Genomic DNA, 11542 nt, shown 5'->3' with positions numbered 1-11542 from the left:
AGTAGATGTATCGACTGAAACTATACGATCTGATTTGGAATTGGGTAAATTACTTGCAAAGCGTACCTTGCTGAAAATATATGAGAGGCGAGGAACCTTGATGTGGATAATATCATGCTTCTCCTCTTGATGGCAGCCCACAATCACATTCTTTATGGACTGGTCAGACCGGTTTACAGATCCGGTTAGACCGGTGCTCCCAAAGCCACTGGAAATCACCTTGTGTTGACATGCCAGTGTTCCTTCCACGCCTCCATTGCCATGTTGTTCGACAATTTGACGTTCTCCATTGCTCAAACTTTTCTCAGCCATAACATGTTGTTCAATAGCAAAATAATTACTATTAAAGCGTATAACACCTTCGGCTTTAGAAAAATCAAGTATAGCTATTTTATTAGATTTGCTATAATTTTGTACAGCTGGATTTGTTTCTTGTGATACGATAAATTCGAAACAACCTTTATTTGATTCGTTTCTCAACATAACCGAATTGTTATCCATATCCGAATTATTCTCTTCTTTCTCATTGTCCGATGTGTTGGATTCACAATCAACATGCGTTTTGGACTGATGAGTTTCACAACTTTGTTTGGCCTTCTTAAACATGTACTCTTCGCTCCAAGCTCCAAATAATTGTTCAATGCGTGGACGAAGTTCAGAAAAAAAATATTTACTGCACTAGCATATAAAGGTGCATGTGAGATTGCTGAATTTTCATTAATTCGGCTTGAGTTAGAAATAACACTTGGAGCTGAATTATAAGAATTCAAATCTGCATGTGTTGCTGAAATTGGAGATGCAACCTCCGCTCTAGTAACATGTTGTGCAGCATATGAAGTTTGAAAATAATTGGTCGGATAGCTAAAATCAGCATGGCCAATTTTTTCATTCATCGGCATGCTCTGAGATGGAGACATCTTGCTGAATAGTACTAAAACTATTAGCACATGGTGTCTCATAAATATTGGTCGAACTTGCAATGTTAGTTTGGCCTTGATAATTGTTCATCGGCATGTGAACTTGTTCCACTGCCGATGTATGAGAAGGTGTTTGTTGTATATTGCTAGTAGCATGAAAATTCAAAGTATGCAATCAGTTTAAAGACCAGATGCAATATTGATGGCGAATCAAGATAATAAATCAATGATCACAGGGTTAGGGTAGAAAAATTCGGCTGCTTCAATAACCAGAATTATCGTCCCCAGCGGAGTCGCCAAAAATGTGCTGACACAGATTTCGGTCAACACACGAGAGCACTCGAGCATGCGAGTCGCAAACAGACCGAAGGGCAGCTAGGCCGCGCAGACCGGTCAGACCGCTAGAGCCGATCGGTCGGACCGGTTTCTAGGGTTTCGCTGGAATCGATCGTCTTGAGGGATAACTATCACACTTACGTAGTGAAAGACGACGAAGTTTACAAGCAAACCAGCAAAGAATAACCAATGCGCTTACGTGACGAAGAACGACTAGTTTACGAGCAAACTAGCAAAGGCCGTCGAAGCGCTCGTCCGGGAGGGACCCCGTCGGGGCGTGAACGTCGCCAGACATGCCCTAGGTTGACCAGCAAGCCTTAGGACGCCATCTCTGGTCGTGGAGATCAGTAGACGAACAACAACATGTTGAGGTTGGAAGAGATTTAGGGTTTGGAGAGGTAGAGAGTTGATTTGTTCAACTGGATGTGTCTCAATCGGCTGTAACCCTTTATATTTATAGGATGGGGTGGTCTGTACCCATTAGGAGTCGAAACCCTTACAAATCTCGTGTCAAAATACAACTCATAACTCTAATTGGGCATTTCGGACCGGTCTGACCGGTCTCCGAACCGGTCTGATCACCCCTGGACCGGTCTGACTGGTCAGACCAGGGTGCTGGTCTTCCGGTAGGCATAACTTTTTCATCCGGAGTCCAAATTGGACGTTCTATATTTGCATTTCGATCGTCTCGACGAGATCTACGCAATGGTGAAGCTCAATTTACAATATGACAAACTTGTCTTGACCGGTTTCCACGATAGGTCTGACCGGTCTGCCTAGATTGTCCAGCAAACCTGATGTGTGCCAATTTTAGGTGTCAACAGGTGTCTTCAGGCCTGACTGTATGTATCGATGTAACCATTTGCTCCATCGTCGTCACAGATCATCGCCGCATGCATGCGGCGCATAGGCCGCCTCCAATGGGCAGCTCTAGCTCATGAAGTTTTTTAAGCCATGAACAGGATGCCGTAGCTCTTCTTGAAGAGCTAGCTCACACGCTCGCCGAGGCGGCGCCCTCTCGCAGGCACGCTCACCCAGGCAGTGGCCGGCACTGTGCCGAGCGGGTGGCTCATACCGCTCGAGAAGGCCTTACCCCCGACTGCGGTACTGCCCTCTGCAGTTGAGTCACTGACCTGTGGGTCCGGCTCCACACGTCAGTGAGGGAGCAGTACTATAGAGGAGTTGCTTCCTACCCCCGGCCCCGCTGCTACAAATGCTGTCAAGGCAGCAGGCAAGCCGACGTCTGGCGGTCTGCCTGCCACTGGCAGCGAGCGCCGTCGCCGTCGTCATCGTGACGGCCACACCCACACGGCGGCGACGGCGAGCGGAAGCGTAGTCTTGTGCGGCTCGCCGTATTTCCGGCCGAGCAGAACGCGTCACCAAGCGACCTGGCCTCGCTTGTGTCAGACAAGTAAGTGCGGGAATTGAAGCTCCTCTCCCGGCCGGCCGCTCGCACGGACCGCAGACATATCTGTACGTCGAGCATCATCATCGATCAGCTCACGGCACGCGAGTGGGACTCGGACTCTCACCAGCTTCAGCTTCAATTCATGGCTGGCTGACCGGAGTACTAGAAGTAGAAGAGAATGATGCTGCCTGGGGGCTCAGATCCGCACGGCGTGCAAGGATGTTACTGCTGGATCAGATCGATCGAGCTTACGTACACGGACCACATCCCCGCTGCACGGCGCAAAGCTAGCTAGCGCGGGGGCACGGGATTTGGGGCCAAGGAATATGAGCAGACACTATCATCACCCATCCGCTCTGCCGGCCCCGGTTCGCGTCGCGCGCTCACATGCCCTGCCCGCCGCGACGCCGACGCCGCCCATCATCGACGACGTGCAAGCCCACGCCGCGCATGGAGAGCCGGAGAGGAGGGGCCGAGCCGCCGAGGGGGCCGCTAGATCACCAGATACCGGCCGGGACGCCGGTGCTAATGCGCGCGGGCCGTCTAGCTCTGCCGCCGCCCTCCAACGCATGCAGGCCGCGCAGCAGTAGGCGACCGGACCGGCCGGCGCCGGCCTCTCATCCCGTACGTCCATCCGGTCACAAGTCATCGTCCAGATCAGCACGCCGCCCTCGACTTGCATTGACTCGGCGGTCGATCCAGTCCCAGGCTCTCGCGCGTATTTAATTTAATTTAATTTAATGGCGCGGCCGCCGCGGCGCGCGCCAGCGGCCGCCGGCCGCTGCAGCTGCAGCTTCAGCCGGCAGCGCCGTACGTAGGGGAGCTGGCCGGCGCAGCGCGTCCCGGACCACAGCGACGGCGACGGCGACGGCGCCCGGCGACAATGCCCGCCGGCCGCCATTACCAAGACGACGCGCGTATTATATCATCATCATCGCCGGAAACCAAACAGCCACTGAGTCACTGACTGCATCGTGGCCGTCCCACAAAACCAGGCGGCCCAGCCATGTCGTCGTCACCGCATCAGAGCAACTATTATCAGATGGGTTATAAGCAGACTGAATGATGAGGTGAAAGAAAAAGAAAAGAAGAAATAGAAAGTGGATTGTAAACTTACAGCCACCTTTCACACAAGAATCAAGAATTTTGTGAGATAGACAAATGGACCATGTATTAATGGTGGAGAGTTAAACTACTATACAAATGAGCTGAGAGATGAGCTGCAAAGAGTTTTGCAGCCAGTAATGAGCTAAATTATTAGCCTTGCTCTTAGTGCGATCATATCATGGCTAGTGGGTAGCAGACAGCTCTGACTGGCTGCGATCTTGATCCTGCGTCAGAGCAAGGCTAATGATTTAGCCCGCTGTTGGCTGTAAAAATTTCTGCAGCTTATTTCTCAGTCTACTTGTATATTAGTAGTCATAAAAAATACTTATATATTAGTGGTTTAGCTTTCTTCATCATTAATACATGATCCACTTGTCTCTTTCACAAAATTTTTTTATTCTTGTGTCAGGCTATAAGCTTACAGCCTCCTTTCTTTCTCACTTCTGTTCTCTCTTTCACCTTAACATTTAGGCTCCGTTTAGTTCGCGAAAAATGTTTGGGTTTTGACACTATAGCATTTTCGTTGTTATTTAGTAGTTAATATCCAATTATAGACTAACTAGGCTTAAAAGATTCATCTCATGCTAATTAGTTAGACTTTGTCATTAGTTATTTTTTTCAACTACATTTAATATTCTATATATGTGTATAAAAATTTGATGTGACCGGTAGTGTAGAAATTTTTTTGAACTAAACCGGCTCTGAGATGCTGCCGCAGGTCAAGTCTACATGATTAACGCAACATTGATTGAGGTGATGTGAGCTGCCGCGGTCCCGGGAAAATAGGGGACGGCAGGGTAAAAAGAAATTGCGAGCCAGCTTCTGCAAAATACGTTTGGAAAGGGTCCAATTATGATGTGATGCTTGTAGGGTCAGTTGAGCCGTTGGGGGTTGAATGTCACCATACCTGGGGCCATCAGTACGACAGAAATTCGCTGGAGGATCGACGACAACACGGCAGCGCTTTATTTTTAGTTTCTGTCTCTGTGATTAGATTTCTTGTACAGTTGAGGAAATACTGTCACTAAATATAATTAAAGCTCTTAACTCGTCTATGAGGGGGCATTTTGTGGTAGCGACAAGACAAGCGCATATGACATATTGTCCTCCAAATATAATGGACTGATTGTGTCACCTTCAAGTGCAGTGGTCTCGGGAACGATGGCATCCTGATATGATCAAGGCAAAGATAAAAATGAGCAAGACAAAACCAATTGTCATCGACCGGGCTGCCAAAGTGCAGAAGGACCTGGCTATCCGCCGCGTGATCTTCGACTGCGTGTCGGTTTCTTTTCTAGAAAGTTTTTTCTTCACAAAATTCTATATTAGGGAAGTTATAACTACAAACATGATTTTACACATAAATTTTCTTTCAAAGAAAAAAGATTTTACACGTGACTTTTAAAAGGGCAAATTCTCGCTGGTTTTATGATGCATAGAAATTTTACGTATAACTTTTTTCTAACATCTCTTTAAGGGATAATTTTTTTGGTACAACTTTTAAACACATAAAAATTTAATGTATTATTTTTCCAAAAAATTATAGAGGATACTTTTTTTAGCACAACTTCTATGAAGATGTTACCGGGAAGACTTTCAGGACAACTTTGTATACACAAGTTTATATATCATATAACTTCTAGGCACAATCCTTGATATAACTTTTTAGCATAAATTTTCTAATATGGTTGTCTAGAGGACTTCTCCGTAGAAAATATAGTAGAAGATAAAGGGAAAACCTGAAAAATAAAAAAATGATAAAAGTTGTTATTACGGAACATAAAAGGAAAGAAATAGGAAGAAAAAGATAGAGCAAATTAATACATGGCATGTTACGTCACATGGGGTGGTGGCCTGGTGGCTCAGGCAGCTGTGTTGCCTGTTGTAGCTGCGAGTTGTATTGTCGCGCGCCACGAAGGGCAGCTGCGCGTGATCGTACATCGTAGTATTGGATCCTGAGCGTACGTAGAACCCGCATTATCCACCGCACACCGCGGACCAGGCATGCCAGACCAGACAGCTCGTGGGCTCCCGGGCGCACGGCTCCGATCCGCTGTGCCGACGGTCGAGGCCGCTCTGGGGTGGTGGCGTGGCGCCGCCCCACGCGCGCGCAGCCGGACCGGATCTATCTCACCTGAGCGCGCCGCCGGTCCCACCCCGATGCCCCGGCAGCGGACATCGCACCAGCGCACCGCCCGTCAGTGGCCAACTCGACCAGAGTGCACTGGCGCCGCCGAGCGGGCTCTCCCCGTCGCACCGCGCGCTGCGTCGCTGTGTCCTGGCAGCCCAGCCGCCGTCCCTATCGACAGTTCCGCCCAGCAGCACACGCTGTCCTCGACTCCTGGGACAGAACAGACCACACCTGCCGTGTCCTCGACTACTGGAACGACCTGCTCGATCGTCCAGCTACATAATACACTGTGCTGTGGTCGTCGATCCGTCACTTGCACGGCAGCTCCAAGCCCCGATCGAAATGCATGCATGGTCCCTCTCGCTCCACACCTGTGTTGCTACTTGCTAGCAGCGTCGTACGTTTGGTTGGAGCACTCGAGCAGTGTCGTCCTCCCACCACAAGCAGGATCGGAGCGGCCAAATGAAGAAACACGGAAATCTTGGACTCGTCGCCAAACAGAGGTTCATTGCCGTCATTAACGTGGCCATACCCGGGCCATGATCAGGACGACGAGGTACAGCAGCACGTGTTAACCAAGCAACAACCTCCATTCCAAATTAATTTCCACCACAGAATCAAGCCGCACCCACGGCATCATGGCACGGCATCACCCAATGCTACATCTAACATTCACAATTCGCACCACACGTTCTACGCACGCTAGCTAGCTGCATGCTCGCACCACACGTTCAACACAGCACATATACAGTTGGCTCCACGTACTGGATCGATCGGATCGGACGGCAAGCGACCACAATGATCAGACGCTGGGGCGCCGCCGGCGGAGCTCCCCGGCGTAGGGCGTGTCGACGGAGCCGACCCAGAGCGCGCCGCGGCGCTCGGCCACCTCGCTCACGGACACGAAGCTGAACCCCTCCAGCGCCTCCGTCACGTTGCCCTCGGGGGACACCCGCACGGCGACCGTGGGCGCCGCGCCCGCGCCGCCGCCGCCGGCGCCCTTGCTCAGCGCCACCCAGTACCCGCCGCGGCCGTCGGCGCGCACGTTGTCCGGGTACCCCGGCAGCTCCGTGAAGGTCTCGGACGCGCCCGCCCGGGGCCCGCGGACCCAGTGCCGCCGCAGCTCGCACAGCGCCGTGTGCGCCACCACCACGTGCTCGCCGCCGCCGCCCACCGCCACGCCGTTCGGGTAGGAGAGCCCCGACCGGAGCACCTCCACGCGCCGCGCGCGCCGGCTGTACCGAAGCAGACGCCCCGTCTCGTCGCCCAAGGCCACCACCAGCAGGTAGTCGCTGCATTACATAATTTGCATTAGTGCGATGCACCTTATCATTAACAGTCCTGAACTCCTGATATATATGATAGTGAGATAGGTCCAGCGGATATATATAGTACTATACCGTACTAAGTGGATTGTGGAGCCCCAAACAAAATTCCAAATAGTTTTCAAAAACAAAATTCGGAATTCTTAAAAATAACAAAATACTAAACAAAGTTTTTTGGGGGAATATAAACGATATACATACTTTGGTGGTTTTGGAACAGTGACCCGTTCAAATTTTAGGGAATAATGTTCGTAAAAGGGATCATCAGTTCTAGCGGGGAAACAAAAACATTATTAGGTCTGAATAATGATGTGATGCGATGTCCATACGGTTGGGGGTCACTTTAAGCAGTGTTATCATTAATTAAAACTCGCTGGAGGAGAGAGGAGCTACGGCACAACAGTTCTTTTGCTGTTTCTGTGGTTACTACGTTTATCGCTATCAGTTGGTGAAATACTGACACCAACGTCTCCTAATTCTGAAAAATGTGTGGTCATTTCTGGTAGGAACAAGACTACACTTCACTAACAATTTCAGCGTATATTTTCGCCCATATGAACTGCTGCTTCTGTCTTCGGTGGGACCCATGACACGATCCTCTCAATGCAACCTCGGGGCACATTGATGATGGAAACATCATTCTTTCCTTTGGACAAATATTAGCAAGACAAAACGAAATTAATGATCCAGTGTAATACGATGTGCCGTCCAAAGTTCAAAGTTCTTTTCAGTTTGAATGTTAGCCCACCTGATTTGAAACACAGTGACAACTATAACTAATAACTGGTTTAACACACGGATGTTTCTCTTCGATTGAAAATCGAGTTAAAAACAAACAAATCGAGTAGTATATAGTATGCTCGTACCTCCTCTGGTACGTGGTGCTGCTGTCAGTGAAGTAGACGTCGCCGGTCCGCTGGTCGACGTCCAGCCCGTTGAGGAAGTTGAACGGCTCGCCGCCTGCCTCCGCCGCCACGACCTCCGCCAGCCCGCCGCGCGGCGGCACCCTGAGTAGCCCCAGGTACGCGTCGGCGACGTACAGCTCGCCGGACCGCCGGTGGAACTGCAGCCCCAGCGGGCGCCCGCACACGCTCTCCGGCACCACCAGCTTCTTCTCCGGCGAGCATAGCGCCACGCTCCTACGACGCGCACGCGTGTGCTCCGGTTAGCATCGTGTCAATGCAAACCTGTGTGTTGTTGAAGACGAACGGATCGGAAAGCTCTAACTAGGTTGGCTCGCTTACTTACTTGTGCTTGGAGTTGTAGGCGTACTCGGTCCATCCCCGGAGGCCGCCGTCCCACCGGAGGACGCGGCCGTCGGAGACGCCGGAGTAGGGCCCACCGCCGCGTCCGTCGAAGGCGAGGCTCTCCGGCCCGGACACCGGCTCCGGCAGCGTAATCACGACGAGCCCAGGGTCCATGGACTTGGTCTCGTACGACACCGCCGACGCAGGCAGCACCACGAGAGGCAGCAGGAGAAAGAGGACGGGGAAGGAACGCGATGACGAACGAGCGGCGGCCACCATTTGTCAACTCGCTCGCCGTGCGTGGCCTTCAGCTTAATTCGTCTCTGCTATAATCTCTACGGCGCGAGCTGCCGACAGTACCCCAGCTCGTGCTCGCTGGTTCGAAAAAAAGTGCAGAAGATCATGGACAGTTCCAGCACTGCACGCGGCCAGCCCTCGATCAGGCGTGCATTTTTATAGGCGTTTTCAGGGGGTGTGGGGCACACTGTTGTGCAGGCTGCAGGGTACACAGGATACTGTTGGCAGCTGATGGTATTAAATTGGTAGAAATTAAGTAGCGATCAGAATTAAGTTAGCGATCAATTACACTCTATTAGCTACACTCTATTCGCTGGGCTGGAGCTGGAGCTGGTGGTTGGAGTGCTGTGAGAGAAAAATACTATTGACTGGCTAGTGGCTGGAAGCTGGCCCTAGAGTGTAACATCCCAAAATCCACCGAAATAATTCACGCAATAAAATGGGTTAAAAAGTTTTTCGTCGTTGACCTCGAACCTTTTTCCCGTCCGATCCCCCGATCCCCGAAAGACCCAACCCCGACATCCGAATCCATCACCCTGTTCACCCTTGACCCGCGCACGCACCCGACCGAGCACGCGTGATCGGCGCTGCGCGTGGCCGACCGCGCGCCGCGGATCCGGCGCGAATCTCTCTCCCTCCCTCTTCTTTCTCTCTCTCCCCTCCTTTTCTTTTTTTCTTTTTCCTATTTCTCTTCCTTTTCTTTCTTTTCCTTCCTTCTCTCTCCCTCTGCCGCACGCACCCGGGGCCGACTCCCCTCTCTCCTTCCCCGCGTGCTGAGCAGCTCACCCCGCCGCCCCGTGCCCGCGCCCCCGCTGCACCCGAGCCCTGGCCCACTCCCGCGCATTCCGCCCACGCCGCCCACGCGCGCGCGCACACCCGCCTGCTCAGCCCGCTCGCTCGCGTGCACGCCGCGGCACTCGGCGCGCCACGCCGCGACGACGCTCGGGCCGCCACCGGCCGCCCCCACGCACGCCACCCGACCAGCCCGCGCGCGCGAGCGCACGCGCATGCAGCGCTCGGAGCACCGAGCCGCGACTCGGCCGCCCGCACGCAGCCGTATCGAGCCGACCGCGCGCGCACGCGCACGCCACCGCCGCTCGCCATTGACGCCCGCACAACGCCGCCTGCGCCGAGGCGTCGCGTCACCAGTGCACGCCTTGCCAACCACACCGCCGTCCGCCGTTGACGCCCGCACAGCACCGCGCAGCGCTGCCCGAAACATCCCATCCCGCCTCGCCGCTAGCGCCGCCCCGAGCGCCATTAATGGCCGTCCTCGGAGCTTCCCCGCCGGCCACCTACCCCGGCGTCGCCACCGCCTTCCTCGCCCTATAAAAAGGCCACCCACGCCGCCCCTCCACTCCACAACTGCCTACCGCCACCTCCCGCCCTTCTCTCCCATTCCGCAGCACCGCTGCCGCACACTCTGCAGGCCGCCGCCGCCGCTTCCATCGCCCCGCCTCCTCGCGTCGCCTCGGCCCAAGGTAGGGGTGCGCGGAGTTCCTCCCTTTCCCCTCTTCCTCTACCCCTGCCAACCCGTCCCGAGCCGCCCTGCTCGCGCCGCCCAGGGCCGAAAATATTACTCCGTACTCCATATCTTATGTGTTCCCGATTCGAGCTCAACGGTAGATATTTATTTTCTGTGTATTGATTGGGTGCTTGTTTGTGTACGCTGTAGACCACGGAGTGAACGAAGGAGAGCCCGTCAACGAGCAGTACTGTGAGCAGGTGAACGAGGACCCGTTCCGCGACCCCGAGCCCGAAGGACAGGACATCCCAGAAGGCTTTGAAGACGGCAAGTTCAATCCCGCCCTTTGATGCATGTTTCAGTCCTAGTTTTTATAAACACAACCTATTGGCCTGCTTTATAAAATTGCATATGTTTTGCCTGCATGAAAACATGGTTGGATAGCCACCCCTAGATTTGTTATAACCATTCCTTGACCATCTAGATTAATGTCTGATTTTGCTTGGACGTTAATCAATATTAGAACGCTTAGGACTTTACTCATAATACGATTTATTTTATAAAGAAAATGTGTGCATATGTGGGATGGGATAAATGTGGTGTTTTTGTAAAGAAAGTTTAGATGGGATGGATGGCATTTCTACGGATTTGCCTTTTGGTGTGCTCGTGCCGTTGTGGCAGGGCAAGGAAGGGAGATATCCATCTTGTCACCCCTAAGGACCGAGTTGGTGTTACATCTCACCTAACTCCACTATCGTGCAAACCACTCGACCGTTGAATGGGCAACGGCTTAGCATAAACCCCACTAGTTGATGTGATAGCCATCAGAAGGGCTGAGAGCGACGGGTGACTAAGGAAAAGAGATATGTTCAGTGTGACTTATACCCCGGTCATACCTCAGAGATAGGTTGATGACCCTTTGGTGAATCCCGTGATGGCGAATCAGGTCTAGCTAAGGTGGGTAATGGCTATGTCGGGATCTACACCGACACTTCGGTGCTCGTGTTGTGGTACCCGCTTGTGGGTAAAGTTGCACACCTCTGCAGAGTTAAGAATCTATTCGAATAGTACGTGCCCACGGTATTGGGCGAGTTACGGTGTGGTCTCACTACTAGTGTTTACCTTGGGATGTGCTAGCGTGAGTTGTTTTGAAAATGTGTCCGGCAGTTGTGCCGTGTGCTACGACGGACGGGGAGTCCGGTAGCAGTTTAAAACTTGAACTCCGTATTACTCAATACAAAAATTGGTTTCTGAAATGTTTTTCTGCTAAATAAACCCCTGCATAAAAGTTAGCTTTCTGCAAATTAAA

At 52.2% G+C, this 11542-nt stretch overlaps 1 protein-coding gene across 1 annotated transcript; it reads right to left on the bottom strand.

Moving 5' to 3' along the window:
• Window positions 1-6389: 6389 nt before the first annotated feature.
• LOC120678209 (protein STRICTOSIDINE SYNTHASE-LIKE 10-like) lies at window positions 6390-8909 on the bottom strand. The gene is made up of 3 exons (XM_039959362.1): window positions 8473-8909; window positions 8091-8363; window positions 6390-7191 (listed from the first exon to the last, which is right to left on the bottom strand). The coding sequence occupies exons 1-3, from the start codon at window positions 8748-8750 to the stop codon at window positions 6702-6704; spliced, it is 1041 nt and encodes a 346-aa protein (XP_039815296.1). The 5' UTR covers window positions 8751-8909; the 3' UTR covers window positions 6390-6701.
• Window positions 8910-11542: the final 2633 nt, after the last annotated feature.

This window comes from Panicum virgatum, chromosome 2K (genome assembly GCF_016808335.1).
Source record: "Panicum virgatum strain AP13 chromosome 2K, P.virgatum_v5, whole genome shotgun sequence".
NCBI lineage: Eukaryota > Viridiplantae > Streptophyta > Magnoliopsida > Poales > Poaceae > Panicum > Panicum virgatum.
Note: the sequence above shows the minus strand (reverse complement) of the source record. Positions and strands in the feature narration are given on the sequence as shown.